General features: G+C 40.0%; 1 protein-coding gene across 3 annotated transcripts in view; it reads right to left on the bottom strand.

Annotated features, from left to right (window-relative positions):
* The window catches only part of SLC12A7 (solute carrier family 12 member 7), a 130,562-nt gene that overhangs the window by 4,176 nt on the left and 109,256 nt on the right, over nucleotides 1-17,130 (bottom strand). Inside the window, exons 22-23 of one of the 3 annotated variants that reach the window (XM_070747048.1) lie at nucleotides 16,443-16,559; nucleotides 8,595-8,776 (exon numbers count right to left, since the gene is read on the bottom strand). In XM_070747048.1, coding sequence (XP_070603149.1) covers nucleotides 8,595-8,776; nucleotides 16,443-16,559 — 299 coding nt within the window. Of the gene's footprint in view, nucleotides 1-8,594; nucleotides 8,777-15,633; nucleotides 15,773-16,442; nucleotides 16,560-17,130 lie in introns of those variants that run through there. The other 2 variants (XM_070747050.1, XM_070747049.1) reach the window with 2 other exon arrangements.

Raw genomic sequence — 17,130 nt, 5'->3', positions numbered from 1 at the left:
CTGGCGACAAAGGTGGGTCTTGATTAATTTGTGAAAGACAAGGAGGGTGGGGGCCATTCTAATCTCTGGGGGGAGTTGATTCCAGAGGGCCGGGGCCGCCACAGAGAAGGCTCTTCCCCTGGGGCCCGCCAAACGGCATTGTTTGGTCGACGGGACCCGGAGATAAAAGAGCAGTGGAATCAGACGGAAAGAGCTCATCAAGAAGCACATGAAGTATAAGTGTTCTGATGGACAGCAACTCTATCTGTTGTAAGAGTAAAAGGAATTCTTCTGTCTGCTGCAGTGCTATTTCACTGTCTCTGTGCCACCTTGCCTTGGCTCCCCATCAGAATTCAGACAATTCAATCATCCCAGGGAAATTAAAGGAACCTCTCCTGTTCCAAAGGTCTTGTGGTGGTTGGGAGGCAGATTTCGTTTAAGGCTGCTGAAGTCTGAAAATGTTGGTTTCAATCATTCAAAAACATTCAAAGGAAGAAGAGAAAAAGGCAAGATGACCCCTCCTCCCATGCCTTAAATACTGGAGAAGGTAGCAATGAGAAACTGACTAGTGGCTGCCAAAGTGTTTGGTCCTGCCAGATGGAGTAAATCCGAGTAGCAACCAACCAAGGATACTTTCAAGGCAACAACCTTCACTGAAAGCACCTGGGATTCATTATTAACTGAAACTTGGCGTGGTAGCCATTTCATGCTCTTAAAAAGCTACACACAATGTGTCTTCAGAGTTCTTACATACAGGATGTATCAATCAGTAAAGCCTGCAGAGATTCCTGCTAAAATCAGGAAGCAACGTGCTCTGAGAGTTAGAAGACTGTTCCTGCTGGCTAAACTGCTCAAAAGAAGAACCTTGCAGAGAAAAAGAGAAATCTATATGCATTTTTACACTGCACGTTGCTCACACCCTCCTTTGCACATAAAGGGTCACCTCAAACTCCAATCTAACTTTTTCCTAGCAGACGATCAGAAAGAGTCTGGTAGCACTTTTTTCTGCCTAGTGAATTGTGATTACAAGGCACGAGGTGCAGCTCAATTTACCAGACGCACAGAGTGGCTACACAGATACAGAAATGAAATTGAGATGAACTTTGGGATGGGTGGCAATGAATTCCAAAATTCTTTTAGAAAGAAAATAGAGTTGTCACCATATTTATGAAGTCGTCCAGTTTTGCACTACTGGTATAATTAAGAAAGGTGTAGAATAAAATAATAGAACAGTTCGTGCTCTGTGTTTGCCTTATGGGTGTACCCAATAAAGCTTGGAGCTCAGTTCAAAAGAGCTCCTTTCCTGACATTCTGTCAGAATGTTTTAACTTGGCTGCATTCCAGTGAGATGAACTTGGAAAGCCTCAAGTACATGGTGTTCCAAAGGAACAAGGATTTAAAACATCTTTACTTATTTTTTAGGGGCTTTAAAAAAACAACCTCTGCCTTTATTGCTTTTTAAGTAACTCAAGATGGCGAACATATCTAATACTCCTTCCTCCTCCTATTTCCTCACAAAACTACTCTCTGAGTTGGGTTGGGCTGAGGGTGTGTGAGTGGCCAAAAATCACCCAGCTGGCTTTCCTGCCTAAAATGGGACTAGAACTCACGGTCTCCGAATTTATAGTCCAGCACCTTAACACCAAAAGGCTCGTTTTGAATGATGCACACATTTTGTAGCACAGGAACAGAGCCCAGGGATTCACTTTCAGCTCTATCCTTCAGGCCCATCACCACTGCACCGTTTTGGCCTCCACTCGCCCCATTTTTGGCCCCGTGTGCTCTGTTTCAGCCTATTCCAGGTGATGGGGATTGCCACCTATCCCTGCGAACTGGAACAGGCCAAAGTAGGGCACACAGAGGCCGAAAATGGGGCAGCGATAGGCGGCAGCAGCAATTGGTGGTGACAGTGGCAATGTCCACAGCGTGGAACAGCTGATAGGCAGTATTCCTGGAGGCAGATCCAGTCACAAATCAGCTACAGGCTAAATCAGGCTGTGCTGAAGCTGACCAGGATGATTGTTGCAAAGAGACAAATTGCTGGGAGGCAGAAGCTGATGGGTGAGGGCTGATGGGTGAGCAACATTTGCTCTGAGACACAGACATTTCTACCCATTTTTTTGGGGGGGGATGTGTCTTACACACTGAAAAATATGGCATATTATGTCCACAGTATTTCGCTGGTCTACTAATTTAGCCACCATGTGACTACCTAGAGAGCCCTACATGACACTTGGATCAGTTTATCTGAGTCCTGTTTCTTCTGACTATATCATGAAATTGCTCGGGATAGGCATACAATTATTGTGTTTTATTATGTATCAATTTTTATACTGTTTTTAATGTTCTCCACCAAAAGTCACAAATTGTGAGTGGGGCAGCCTTATAAGTGTGTGAATATACACACACACACATATATATATATATTATAAATAAAACAAACTTACTTGCATTTCTCAACTTTTTGCCTTGGTTAACATTTGCAACAGTTAAATCACGACCCTTTGAGGAAATCAGTGAATTGGTGTATCCCAAGTGAGTGAGAAACATGAAATGGACTGAGATTGTTTTTATGAAGTCAAGATAAATCTAACTATGGCAGTAAGTTATAAACAATTTTAAAGAGATTTGTCCTTTTTAGAATTAATTAACTGGAATTACCAAAATATAGAAGTTGAAAATGATATACCGGTATAATGTTTTCATTCAAAAAAAATTTCATTTAGAATAGAATCTGTAGAATTTCCACATGTAATAGTTTGTACTTCAAACATAATCCTTTTTTTCTTTTAAAGAATTATGAGCTAAAATTGAAGGAGCAAATAATAAACATTTTTATAGCGACAGATGCAAAAAATCCTTTGCATAAGTTCAATGAAAGGGCTATATGGAATGAAACCTGGGTTTCCATATATTTTACTGAATATATATATACACACACAAAAACAGTGACCTTTCCACCCATACACATTAACTGGCTATTATGCTTTTGTTCAACTAACTCAATGGGTGTAAAACTTGCTCACAGAATCCCTTAGTTGTATCAGAGTAAAGGACACTGCTCTGTAGAAAGATTTTTTCCAAACGGAAGATGACTCACTCAGAGAAAATGCAGGAGACAATCCATTAAAAATTGGAAAAGGCATCAGAGTATCTTTAATGTATTTTTAAAGAAAAAAATAGATCAAATAAGAAGAAAAATAAGTGCCACCTGCCATAGTTATACCTGGATACGTGAGATATATTTTCTTATTTTGATAAGAGGATCTACTGTGGTTGTTGGGGTTTTTAAAAAAAAAAACATAGGAGGGATTCTGGAGATACACAACACAGCAGTATATTCTTACAATTTAAATGACCATAAGATTAACAATGATATGGCTTAGCAAACCACTCAGCAGCAACAACAACACATTAAAAATACTTTCAATGTCATTAGCAAATTATCTGCAAATTCTGTTATGTGTTTATAAATGAATGCGTTATTTTTATTTAAACACTATTGTGCATTTCTGATTAATGAGTTAATTTTTAAAAACTTTGGTTGATGGGATTTTGAGGAAGGAAAAGTCAAATGATGTATATAAACAAAGTTTTCATCAGTTCTAGAATATTATTTGCAATGAAAGTGGACAAGAAAAGCAGAGATATGACTTTAAAAAAAAGGAGAAGAATGCTATGCCATTTCACTTGCATGCTAAACACAATAAATGGACACAAGAAGCACGTAATACAAAGCCAATTGGAAGGATACATGCACTAACAATTCAACAGGAAAACACAGACAAACAGAAAAACAACCTAAATTGCAGCAAATTTAACTTACAGATGTTCCCATTCTCTACATGGAAAAGAAACAAATATGTAATATATTACTTGGCGCTGAGGGGCATATATTTTCAATATACAGTACAGCAAATAAATAGACTTCAAGTTTTTAAGCATGTGTAAATAATATGGTTTCTATATTTTTAAAAACCAAACTATCATCATAACTCCTGCTCAACGTTGACACTCTCATTAAACCTAGATCTGCTGGGCATTTTCATAAACCTTTTACTTCTGAAAGCTTCTTGAGAAGCCAATCATGATTGATCCAGAAAACAGTACAGTGTTCCCTCGATTTTCGCGGGTTCGAACTTCGCGAATAGCTTATACCACGGTTTTTCAAAATATATTAATTAAAAAATTCTTTGCGGTTTTTTTCCTATACCACGGTTTTTCCCACCCGATGACATCATATGTCATCGCCAAACTAATAATTTTTGCAAATAAATAACAAAAATAATAATTATTTTTAATAAATAATTATGTTTATAAATATCAGGATCACTAAGTGTCTTATTCAATGGTGCGTACCAGTAATAATGGGGAGTAAATCGTTGTTAAGGGAATGGGAAATGGTAATTTAGGGGTTTAAAGTATTAAGGGATGGCTTGTGATACTGTCCATAGCCAAAAATGGTGTATTTACTTCCTCATCTCTACTTCGCGGAAATTCGACTTTCGCGGGCGGTCTCAGAACGCATCTCCCGCGGAAATCGAGGGAACACTGTATATTAATATTCTCCAGGTGTTTTTGTTTCTAGAGAGAAGTTCCCAGATTTCAGGCTATATGACAGAGCTTCTACTGGGTACCTATATTTTTAGTGGACTTTTGGGTATGGAAAATTACCATAAATGCACTTAAAATACCATACGAGTTTGACTATGCATTATCTCAGTCTTACTTAAAACAAACACTTGGAAAGCAATGTAATTTTCTCAAGATTAAATCTAACATGATTAAATCTGGATCCAATTTAGTATGTTGAGAATGGCTCACTGAACCTGCTGGAAACTTGCTTTCTGTGTGAGCTAAACTGGATCATTATGACATTTTTTCCCCTTGAAAACTGAAATAGTACCACACTATCTCCTATCTACCTGAAAAAACCAAATATTGTTCTCAGGAGACGTTACTATGTGCTACTCAGTGAGAAATGAAGGATGTAGGGAAAAGGCAGCATCTCTTCCTCCTCCTTCTCAGGAAAGAATTACTTGACCATATTATTTTTGAAGTGTTTGGAGATGTACTAATTATTTTAAAATTAAATTGTTTGCTTTTTTATTGTTACCTGATATTTACGCATTTTCAAATACACAAATGAAAAAGCTGCTGATTTTCTCAGAGGAAGCAACAGTATCTTCCCAAAGGCAGATACAATTAATTTCCTAGATCAATATACTTATATTTGCAGATGCAAATATAGGTAAACAGAGGTTGCAATGTTGTAAGTCGCTATGGGCGGGAGAGCTTCTACGCCTTCAAGAAAGTCCATTTCCATCTCTCTTTTACTATTCATAAGTAGAAAAAGTAATTCATGAAGTATATAAGAAATTAACTTATAATGTAATTTTATGTTAGTATACACTGCGTCCTTCAATTTATATAATCAAAACACTAGGGTTTTTTCTACTTATTTAGGCAGGCATTCATTTGGTTGGTACTGCCTTTCTGTGCAGTTATTACTTAGTTTACAGCACCATCTGGTGGTTGTAGGGATATTTGTTACTTGTACTTCTATGCAAATAGTAATATAGCTAGGTAGAATGAGCTAAGGGACTAGGCCAAAGTCACCCAGCTGCCTTTCATGCCTAAGGGAGGTCTAAAAATCACACTCTCCTGCTTACTAGGCCACTGCCTCAGCTATAACACCAAAAAATGGTTACTTTATTTTTAATACCATATAAACCATATAAAGTAAGCAAAGACAGAAAAAGCATATAGAATTATATAAATAAAGATACTGTATTTATTTATTTTTTATGTATTTGTTTAGTCACGTACGTATTGTTGGCATACAAAGATATAATATTTATATACATGATACTAGTAAAAGAGAAACATTAGGACGGGATAGAAGGCACTCTGGGGCACCTATGCACGGCCCTTACTGATCTCTTAGGAATTGAGAGAGGTCAACAGTGGATAATCTAAGGGTAAAGTTTTGGGGGTTAGGTGATGATACTACAATCTGGTAGTGAGTTCCATGCATCAACTACTCAGTTACTAAAGTCGTATTTCCGGCAGTTGAGTTTAGAATGGTTTACTTTAACTTTGTATCTGTTGTGTGCTCGTGTGTTGTTGTACTTTCATTTCTGAAAGTATTTGGGTATCCATATCTTCATGTACTAAGAATGTGAAATTCAGGGATTGAAAAAAAAAATGATAATGGTCTCAGATGAACTGGTTGTTCATCTAGAGAAGACCTGGGCAAGGGGCGGCCCACAGGCCGCATCCGGCCCGCCTGCTATCTATGACTGATCCATGGAAGTTGGGGTCTGCTCCAGTGCAAGGATGAAAGAGCTCATCGTGTCTGCCAGGACTCCTCCGGTCCCTGCTTTCCTGATGAATCATGAGGAAAGCAGAAACCGGAAGAATCCCAGCAGACGTGTTGAGCGCTTTCATCCTCGCACTGGAGTGGACCCCGACCTCCTACCGAGAGCGGCCAAGCACAGAAACCACGCAAACACTCTTGTGCAGTGACTGTGGTGCACCGTGTTGCCGTAAAGCAAACAATTAGGGGTCTGTAGAGTGGGTCTGGGTGTTTAGGTCAGGCCAGGGTCTGGGTCTTTACAGTATTAGGTAGAACTGAGTTAATTATATTAGTCCAGCTCTCTAAAACCATCCCAATTTCTCATGCGGCCCCATGGCAAAATTAATTGCCCACCCCTGATCTAGAGCTTCAGTTTTTCAATACAAGTTATGAGCCTGCACAGAGCTATGTCCAGAAGCTTCTAGAACTAGCCATCACAAGATAATGAAGAACAACTCTTCCAAAAGTTGCATTTCTGTGGAACATAGATCCCGTGTATTGTGTTTATTGCAACCTCTGTTTACATATGCTGTACTACAAGTACAATTTGGTCAGGAATAATCTGAAAGAAGCTTATTGTTTAAATGCAGATCAGAAGTTAGGTCAATTTTAGCAAAACCTGATGGATGTTATTATGCATTTGGAGAAATCCTGAATAGACAGATTATGTCCTTTAGATGGCCAAGAATACATACTGTCTTACTAAAATAGTGCTGTATGGTCCAAGCAAAAAATTGGACAAGGAAATATTTTGAGAGACCAGAAAAATACTAGAAAAAATAATATTCTGAGCTAAGTGTAACTACTTTCAGAAGAAAATAAATATACGGGTGAAAAGAACACTCAAAAATGATATTATGAAAATAAAAAAAGCTACCTTCTATAAATGAAGGAAATGGGAGAAAGTTGGGGATCAAAGATATAGAAAGAAGACAGATTTCAGGTTAGGCAAAAGCAGAGGAAAGGGATTTATTTGGCTAGGCCAGTGATGGCCAAACTTTCTTGAGTCACGTGCCAAAAGGGGATGTGTGAGCTGCTAGCATGCGTTCATGTGCCTACCCCCTTTTCTGCCCCCACATGCGCACCCCCCCACTGCCCCCCATGCATGTACACTTTCTGCCGCACCCCACTGATGATGCAATTTTCAGCAACTTTTTTCCCGACATCTCCTGAGAAGGAGCATCTCAGCTGTACTTTGGATGAAGAATAAAGCTCAGCATTAAGGCGAGAGTGGGTGGGAGGGCCACTTCCAACACGGAGACGCTGGGGGGAAAAACACTGTAAATTGCATCATCAGTGGGTTCCTATGGTACGGCACTATGGACTGTACTGGTAGGAACCCACCACTGCCCAGAGGCAGAAAAAAATCACCCAACAGACAAACAGGAAGTGCATTTTTCCGAACTTCCGGTTTGTCCACTGGGTTTTTTTTTTTTTTGCTTCTGGGGCTTCAGGAAAGCTTCCCCGAAGCATCTGGAGGGTGAAAAAGCTGAAAATCAGCTGGGCAGTGCGTGCTGGAGCTGACACAGGGCAAACATTGCGTGCCCTCCGATATGGCTCCGTGTGCCACCTATGGCCCACATGCCATAGGTTCTCCATCACAGTGCTAGGCCTTTCGTGAAACATTTTGATAAGGGGTTAAAAAAGAAAAGGACTAAATTCCTTATATAGAGAGCTCAGAGGTATGCAACCCATCCCTAGAGTTAGTTAGGACATATGACTGGAGGAAAGATGAATTTGTCTGAAATTAACCACCTGTGGAAGGTTTTCCTAACATAGAAGAGAAACTGTCTAACATTTACTATATGTGTAAAAAACAGTAACAGAAGTAGATCAATAGGGGAGACATCAAAAGAAGATCAAAACAGACAGTTGAATGACATCCATTGTATGCTTTAACTGAGAGTAATGAAGGCTGTGACTCTTATTAGGGAAGCAATCTCGTGTACTGTATATGGACAAATGTTCTGATAGTTAAAAATGAAATTGCATTGGTTAGTTGCACAAAAGGTGAGGAAGGCAAGGAAGGGTTCAATCACTCAATTCAGTAGGTTCTAGAAAACCACATGAGGCTCTGCACAAGTGTATAACCCATTTCTATGAATTAAGAGTTATCATATAGAATGTCAGTTAAAAGAAGGATGTATAACAAAGAAGGAAAATAGAACAATTTACAGCATTGAAATATGTGATTAAGCAGCATTCACGAGCCTGGAACTCGTCTATTTTTAATAATTTCTTGTATTCCTTAACTTACGGTTTCATACTGAAGAAATCTTTGTAACCTGGCGCACATACTTCTTTATTTTTATGCTTTTCAGATATAAGTTTCTCTTTTGTCCAGGTCATCTGTACTTTTTCTGGGGCAGCAATAGTTGTCTGTAATTTAACCATTCCTGTTCCATGGGATGCAGTGTTTCTGTCATGGATTAACTGAGCCTGGACGAAGATAAGCAAAGTAAAGATCAGCATTTTAGGCATGTCAGCTTTTTTAAAACAGGTAGAGGTCTGTTCTTATAGGATGTACTGCTTGGGAATTAAATGGGATTTTTAACCTGCAATAACTATTCAATATCTTGACTCCCAAATTGAAAGGTCATTATACCTATTATAATGTATAATTAAAATGTTAAATCTGGGTTTTTCTAAAAGTAGTGTGAAATTCACTCTTCCATGTTGTTGGAGAGGATCCAGTAATATTGTGGCTTGACAACCTATAGAGGCGTACATAATGAATTTCAATATAGGTGAGAAGTCCATGCAATATAGGTGAGAAGTCACAATTCAAAGTGTTGGTCATCACCTATAAAGCCCTTCATGGCACCGGACCAGGGTATCTACGAGACCGCCTTCTGCCGCACGAATCCCAGCGACCAGTTAGGTCCCACAGAGTGGGCCTTCTCCAGGTCCCGTCAACAAAACAATTTATTTAGTTATTTATTTATTACTTAGATTTGTATGCCGCCCCTCTCCGAAGACTCGGGGCGGCTCACAACACTTGGAAACAAATCATAAATAATCTAAACAGATTTAAAATATTTAACGATGTGAAAAAGACCCCATATACTAACAGACATACACTCAGGCATACCATATATAAATTAAACATGCCCAGGGGAAGATGTTTCAGTTCCCCCATGCCTGACGGCAAAGGTGGGTTTTAAGGAGTTTTCGGAAGGCAGGAAGAGTAGGGGCAGTCCTAATCTCCGGGGGGAGTTGGTTCCAGAGGGCCGGTGCCGCCACAGAGAAGGCTCTTCCCCTGGGGCCCGCCAACCGACATTGTTTAGTTGACGGGACCCGGAGAAGGCCCACTCTGTGGGACCTAATCGGTCGCTGGGATTTGTGCGGCAGCAGGCGGTCTCGGAGATATTCTGGTCCAGTGCCATGAAGGGCTTTAAAGGTCATAACCAACACTTTGAATTGTGACCGGAAACTGATCGGCAGCCAATGCAGACTGCGGAGTGATGGTGAAACATGGGCATACCTAGGTAAGCCCATGACTGCTCTCACAGCTGCATTCTGCACGATCTGAAGTTTCCGAACACTTTTCAAAGGTAGCCCCATGTAGAGAGCATTACAGTAGTCGAACCTCGAGGTGATGAGGGCATGAGTGACTGTGAGTAATGAGTCCTGGTCCAGATAGGGCCGCAACTGGTGCACCAGGCGAACCTGGGCAAACGCCCCCCTCGCCACAGCTGAGAGATGTTTTTCTAATGTGAGCTGTGGATCGAGGAGGATGCCCAAGTTGCGGACCCTCTCTGAGGGGGTCAATAATTCCCCCCCCCCCGGTGATGGACGGACAGATGGGATTGTCCTTGGGAGGCAAAACCCACAGCCATTCCGTCTTATCCGGGTTGAGCTTGAGTCTGTTGACACCCATCCAGGCCCCGACAGCCTCCAGGCACCGGCACATCACTTCCGCCGCTTCGTTGACTGGGCATGGGGTGGAGATGTAAAGCTGGGTATCATCCGCATATTGATGATACCTCACCCCATGTCCTTGGATGATCTCGCCCAGCGGTTTCATGTAGATGTTAAATAGCAGGGGGGAGAGGACCGACCCGAGGCACCCCACAAGGGAGAAACCTAGGAGTCGACCTCTGACCCCCCACTAACACCGACTGCGACCGGCCAGAGAGGTAGGAGGAGAACCACTGAAGAACAGTGCCTCCCACCCCCAACCCCTCCAGCCGGCGCAGAAGGATACCATGGTCGATGGTATCGAAAGCCGCTGAGAGGTCAAGGAGCACCAGGACAGAGGATAAACCCCTGTCCCGGGCCCGCCAGAGATCATCCATCAACGCGACCAAAGCGGTTTCCGTGCTGTAACCGGGCCTGAAACCCGACTGCCGGGGACCTAGATAATCGGCTTCTTCCAAGGACCGCTGGAGCTGGAGCGCCACCACCTTCTCGACAACCTTCCCCATAAAGGGAAGGTTGGAGACTGGACGGTAGTTGTTGAGCACAGCTGGGTCCAGGGAGGGCTTCTTGAGGAGGGGGCGCACAAGCGCTTCTTTATAGAGTGATGGAAAAACTCCCCTCCCCGAGGAAGCGTTGGTAATCTCCTGGGCCCAGCTCCGCGTCACCTCCCTGCTGGCCGAAACCAACCAGGAGGGACACGGATCCAGTAAGCAGGTGGCGGAACTCACAGCTCCAATGGCCTTGTCCACTTCATCAGGTGTCACCAGATCAAACTCTTCCCAGACAGGTGGACAAGTACGTGCCCCAGTCACCTCGACTGACTCGTTGTCAGTCGACTCTGTTTTACAATTGGAGTCGAGGTCGGCCCGGATCCGAGCAACTTTATCAGCGAAAAACGTGTTAAAATCCTCGGCACTACTCTGCAAGGGCTCCCCAACTCCCCCCTGGTTAAGAAGGGAGCGGGTCACCCTAAACAGAGCGGCCGGGCGGGATTCCGCTGATGCAATCAAGGCGGCATGGTACGCGCATCTTGCCGCCTTGAGCGCCACTTTGTAAGTCTTAATAAAAGCTCTTACAAGTGTTCGGTCGGATTCAGACCTACTCTTCCTCCATCGCTTCTCTAGACGTCTCTTTTGGCGTTTCAACTCCCGGAGCTCCTCGTTGAACCATGGGGCTCTACGGGGTCTAACGCCACGGAGAGGTCGCAAAGGCGCAATCCGGTCAAGAGCCCCCGCCGCAGCCCTGTTCTAGGCCTCCGCGAGAGACTCCGCCGAACTGTGGACGAGTGCCTCTGGAATAACCCCAAGCGCCGTTTGAAAGCCCTGTGGGTCCATCAGGCGTCTGGGGCGGAACATCTTCATTGGTTCCGCCTCCCTGCGGGGGAGAATTGGAGCCAGGAAGTCAAGCCGTAGTAGAAAATGGTCTGACCATGACAAAGGCAATACTTCTAAGCCCCTTAGTCTCAGACCATTACTCAATTGCTCAGAAAGGAATACCATGTCAGGTGCGTGCCCTCCCTCGTGAGTCGGACCCTGTATTACTTGAGTCAGGTCCACGGCTGTCATGGTGGCCATGAACTCCTGTGCCAACCCAGAGGTTTCGCCGAGTGACGGCAGGTTGAAGTCCCCCAGGACGATGAGTCCGGGGAACTCCACCGCCAACCCGGCTACCTCCTCGAGTAGCACAGGCAGGGCTTTTGACACGCAGCTGGGAGGCAGGTACGTGAGAAATAAGCCCACCTGAACCCCTAAGTCCAACTTCATCAAGAGAGACTCGCAACCCGCAATTTCCGGTGCAATGAGTCTACGCAGGCAAAGGCTCTCCCTGGCTACAATGTTGTTTGGTGGGCCCCAGGGGAAGAGCCTTCTCTGTGGCGGCCCCGGCCCTCTGGAACCAACTCCCCCCGGAGATTAGAATTGCCCCCACCCTCCTCGCCTTTCGTAAGCTCCTTAAAACCCACCTCTGCCGTCAGGCATGGGGGAACTGAGATACTCTTTCCCCCTAGGCCTTTACAATTTATGCATGGTATGTTTGTTTGTATGTATGTTTGGTTTTACAAATAAGGGTTTTTTAATTGTTTTAGTATTAGTTTTTAGTATTGGATTTACATGATGTTTTCTACTATTGTTGTTAGCCGCCCCGAGTCTACGGAGAAGGGTGGCATACAAATCCAATAAATAAATAAATAAATAAATAAATAAAATAGCTTTGGGAAGACAAAATAATAATTTGCACTTACATACATATATGCTTTCCAGAGTTGATATGTTTATCTTGTAAAAATTATAATATCTATTCCCATCTACCACATAAATAATTGGGACAGTTGCTGTCATTATCACAGTCACATGATATGAACATAATCAATATTATAGTATCACTAGTATATAGCCTCTTTCGCAAAATTCAAATTAATACTAATATCTAAAAATCAGTAATTTCTTACTGATTTTATCACTATTGTTGTATCGGTACTGATACAACAACTATGATGATATCAATATCAATAATATTAACCAAGTATTCTATTTCGATCACATGGGAATTGACCTCTAAATAAAAAACGGACTTACAATCAAAAGATTTACTGTTCAGCATTGGAAACACAAACATATGTTTTACCTTTTATTCAGCAGTTTGCAGAATTGATTAATACAGACTAACCATGGATGATTGCAATAAATCAAGGCTCAGTTTATTTCATATAATGTAACTCTCTAAATATACATTTTGTATATGTATATTTTTAGCTTTTATAACAAAACGTTTCTTTTTTGAATTCTACTAAAAAACCTAAATAACCAATTATAAACCAATATCTATCTTAAATTTAAATTATATTTTAAAATATTTACATATATGTATTTACACAAATCTAGAATTTGACATGTTTTTATTATCAGCACTCTTTTCTTTTGAAAGTTTGCTCTTTTTTTCCCTAATGCATTTAAAATCCAGGATAAGTCTTTACTGCTCACAGAAAGAGCTCCCTTATTTTTTTCCTCCTCTTTTTATCACTATATTTTTTTATTTCTTTCATCAGAACAAATTGTTGAATTGTCAGATTATAATCTATTTCAAGGGCATTTCCTCATAAAAGTTATTTTCATATTTAAATTCTGCACAGTGTTCTTGAGAAAAAAATGTATTGAAAATGGACTAAAAAAACAGAAAAATTGTTATTTTCCTTCCTTGCCTCGCTAAAAAGTTTGGCCTGCCAGCCAAATTAATTATAGGCTGAAGAAATTTGGGATTTTCAGTCTGAAGAAAAGATGACTGACGTTCGGGTAGAAAAAGGGAAGGTAGAGGAAGGTGGCTAATAATTATTTTCCACAGCCACAGAAATTAGGATCCAAAATAATTCTTAACTTCTTATTGTATGTTTCTGTAAATCTTTTGAGTGAGCAAATGAGTGCAACCAATCCTTCTTTATCCCTGACTTTTCCTCTAGATGGCACTACTTTGTTTCATTACATGACACATATTTTAAAATCTGGCTGTAGTCTATTAGAGTAGATTCTTCTTAGTACAATTGGGGTGTTAAATACTGTATATGCCAGGTTTCAACGGCTAACATCTTTAGAAGGCTTTTTGATCATCCCAAATAAGCAATGATATGGGGGAAAGGCACAAGCTGTAGCAGACAGAGGCACAGAGGTTGATCAGATAGATGGCTGGAAGGATGAGAGCATTCTTGTCTTTTCTCTCTACCACATCAACCCGAACAGGCTACCTCTGAGGCACTATTCAAAGTATCACCAAGAATATCCTGCAGTGCAGCACATACCATGAAAACCTGCAACCTGGACTGTAAGATAAGTTAGTAGGCAAGAGTGTGAATTAATGAAAGAATAAAAACAAATATGAATTTCAATGTGGTTCTTTTTAAAAAAAAATATCAAGGGAGTCCTCTTCAAACTGCTCTGAAGTTATGCTAAGAAGTGCAATAATTGAGTCATTTCACTGTCATTACATTACATTCAATTATATTATATTATTTAAAATTTTGGTGAAAAATGATAAATTACCTCAGGTGCTAGAGGACAGTTACGTCATGATCTGAATGTTTTTCGCATGAAACAATGTTTTTAAAGCACAATACATTAAACATGGAAAGGAGATGATATCTACTAAATACCGTATTTTTCGGAGTATAAGATGCGCCTTTTTACACCCCAAAAGAAGGTGAAAATTTGGGTGCGTCTTATACACCAAATGTGGCCCCACCCAGCTACCCCCATTCTTTGGTCTCTGCCTGCCAGCAATTTACCTCCTTGCAGCAAACAACAGCAGACCCTGATTAGCATAAACCACTGATTATCTGCCACCAGCTGATTGAAGTTGCTGGCAAGCCCAAGTGCTAAAATGAAAGTGAAACTAAAGCTGCAAGACACTGTTGAACACGGCTGTTTGTTTTTTGCTGCAAGGAGGTAAGTCAATAACAATAAATGCCTATAGAATGTTCAAATTATTAGAGCTATTTTTTAAAGATTGCTTTATTATTGTTCTAGACAATTTAAAAAATAAAGAAGCTTTTTTAAATAAATGCTTGATCTGGAGAAGCCCAGTGCTATTGTATCTTCTTTCAAATAGCAGAGAATACTTCCAGAAAGACAGATCAGTTTTAAAGATCTGTAAAAGTATAATCTGAAATGTCCCGTTTTAGTATTAATTTATTAGTATTAACATAAGGCAGCTGACTTTTGGAGTAGATATATTTAAATAACTGGGAGGAGTTAGTGTGATTATATTTAAGAAATTTTGGGGGGGATTAATATGCTGCCATAATGTACATTTCTGCAATTCTTTGCTATTTCTATGGCTCAGGCACACGTGAACAGAAATACACAGCAAAGAGTGTATATATATCATTTGTGCTGTTTGCTGTTTGGCAAATTGCTGGGAGGCAGAGGCCTTTTTTCCTTGTCTTCCTCTCCCAAAACTAAGATATGTCTTATACTCTGAAAAATACGGTACCTATTTTGGAGATATTTTTTTGTTATTCTTTTAAACAAACATTGACACAGAACCTATCAACTAAAGGTTAACTACAAAAATATTCCATGTTGCTATGAACTAAGGATTTGCCCACACTTGAAGTGCCACTTTTTCATGTACTGTACTATAGCAAATTTCCTCTGAATGAGAAATTTTAAAATTCAAAAATAAAAGTATAGCCAATGCCTTTTATTAAACTATTAAAAGATGGAAGGGGAAATGTCAGTTGGTAGGCAATAATGTATGTTTAAATTCATTTGATTTCAGATGAAACTAATCAAGTGATCTATGGACAGATTTCTAAGTTCAAAATTTGTAATTTTACAAATTAAAGAATAGATGGCGATGTGAATTCTAATGGGAAATATAGAACATATCTATGCAAATTCCTGCTTTTCCTCCTACCTTCTGGGTTTTAAATGTTCAATCCACCTCTTTAAACATGATTCAGGTTGCACCGGCAACTAAAGCAAATTGCCTATGTTTGTGTTCTTTTGTCTATGACCAGAAAAAATTCTACATCAAGATAAAATGGAAATAAAAGTGAAGTAATCTGAAGCAATTTCCAGTGTGTATTCCTATTAATAGTTAAAATTCTTAAGTAAGAGAAATACAAATATCCTACTGATAGGGCATTTTAACTTATTTAGCCTTCCTTTTAATTGATCTGTTCTAGTATATTGTCCAGGTAAGGCAATGTAGGATATATTCCATAAGGTCTGGGTGGTAGCTTACAATTTATGTGCAACATTCCTTCCTAGAAAATCATCTTTAATAAGGATATTCTCATGCTGTAAAGATTAATAGCTAATGGATTCATCAAATAGATATTTTCCCCTTTATATCATCACAAACTCATGGAGTCAATGAACACTTACCAGAACAAATCCAAATAATGTTGCTATTCAGAACAAACCATTTAGTTTAATCCTTCAATATCATTAAGTTAAGATTGTCATGGTATTAATTCAAGAGTTAACTGGAAAATCACTATTGAATGGCATATATTTTTCACAAATATGTTCTTTTATTTGTGGAATGGGAATTCTCTGCATGTAATCTTAAAATCATTTAGTAAGAGTTAGAAAAACAGGCAGTGGCAATCATTAGTACAGTTATGGTTTAGAGAGGCACTAGAAGTGTTGTGATGGGAAGGGAAGGGAAGAACTTGGTGGGGATCTTCTACCTCTTCTTCCTGAATATCGTTAGGTAGCAGACTGTCTACCCCTTGGCCAATAGACTGTGGGTTAGAGCGGCTCTTTCTTCTGATTGAGCTACGAGATTCATCAGTGATGCTCTGAATCTGAGACAGGAAGGCCACCCGGCACAACCAGCATATAGAAAAAGGATATCGCATTAGCTAATGAAACACAATGTTTAATTGAAAGAAATAAAGCACAGCACATTTAAACATCAGTCCTGCAACATAATCTTTATCGCATCTACTCACAGGCACATTATTTACACCAATTTCTCAAAAAGGGATAAAATCCAATGCAATTATTTCTATAGGCAGTCAGTGCAATGGCCAAACACTGAATGCTTTAAAAAAAAGAAGATAAAACTTTTAAAATTAAGGTTTAATATAAGAAAATGAGTAATCATACACTAGAGTTTTACCAAGATATATGTATTGTACTGTATATAGTATGGTTTCAAAGCCATTTTTGTATTTTATTTTCATCTTGGGAATAGGTTTATTAGTTAGATGACTGAGATATCATAAAGGGAAGGCCAAAACCAAAAACATATTATTCAGGTATTTTAAACTAATGGTGTTATCACAGCAAAGAAACTCATTACATATGATCAACAGGATTAATGTTCCATATAATTAAAAAAACTGGAATTTTACAGTTTAATTTTTAAATGTA

Source organism: Erythrolamprus reginae, chromosome 3 (genome assembly GCF_031021105.1).
Source record: "Erythrolamprus reginae isolate rEryReg1 chromosome 3, rEryReg1.hap1, whole genome shotgun sequence".
NCBI classification, from domain to species: Eukaryota; Metazoa; Chordata; class Lepidosauria; order Squamata; family Dipsadidae; genus Erythrolamprus; species Erythrolamprus reginae.
This window is presented reverse-complemented; position numbering and strand designations above follow the sequence as displayed.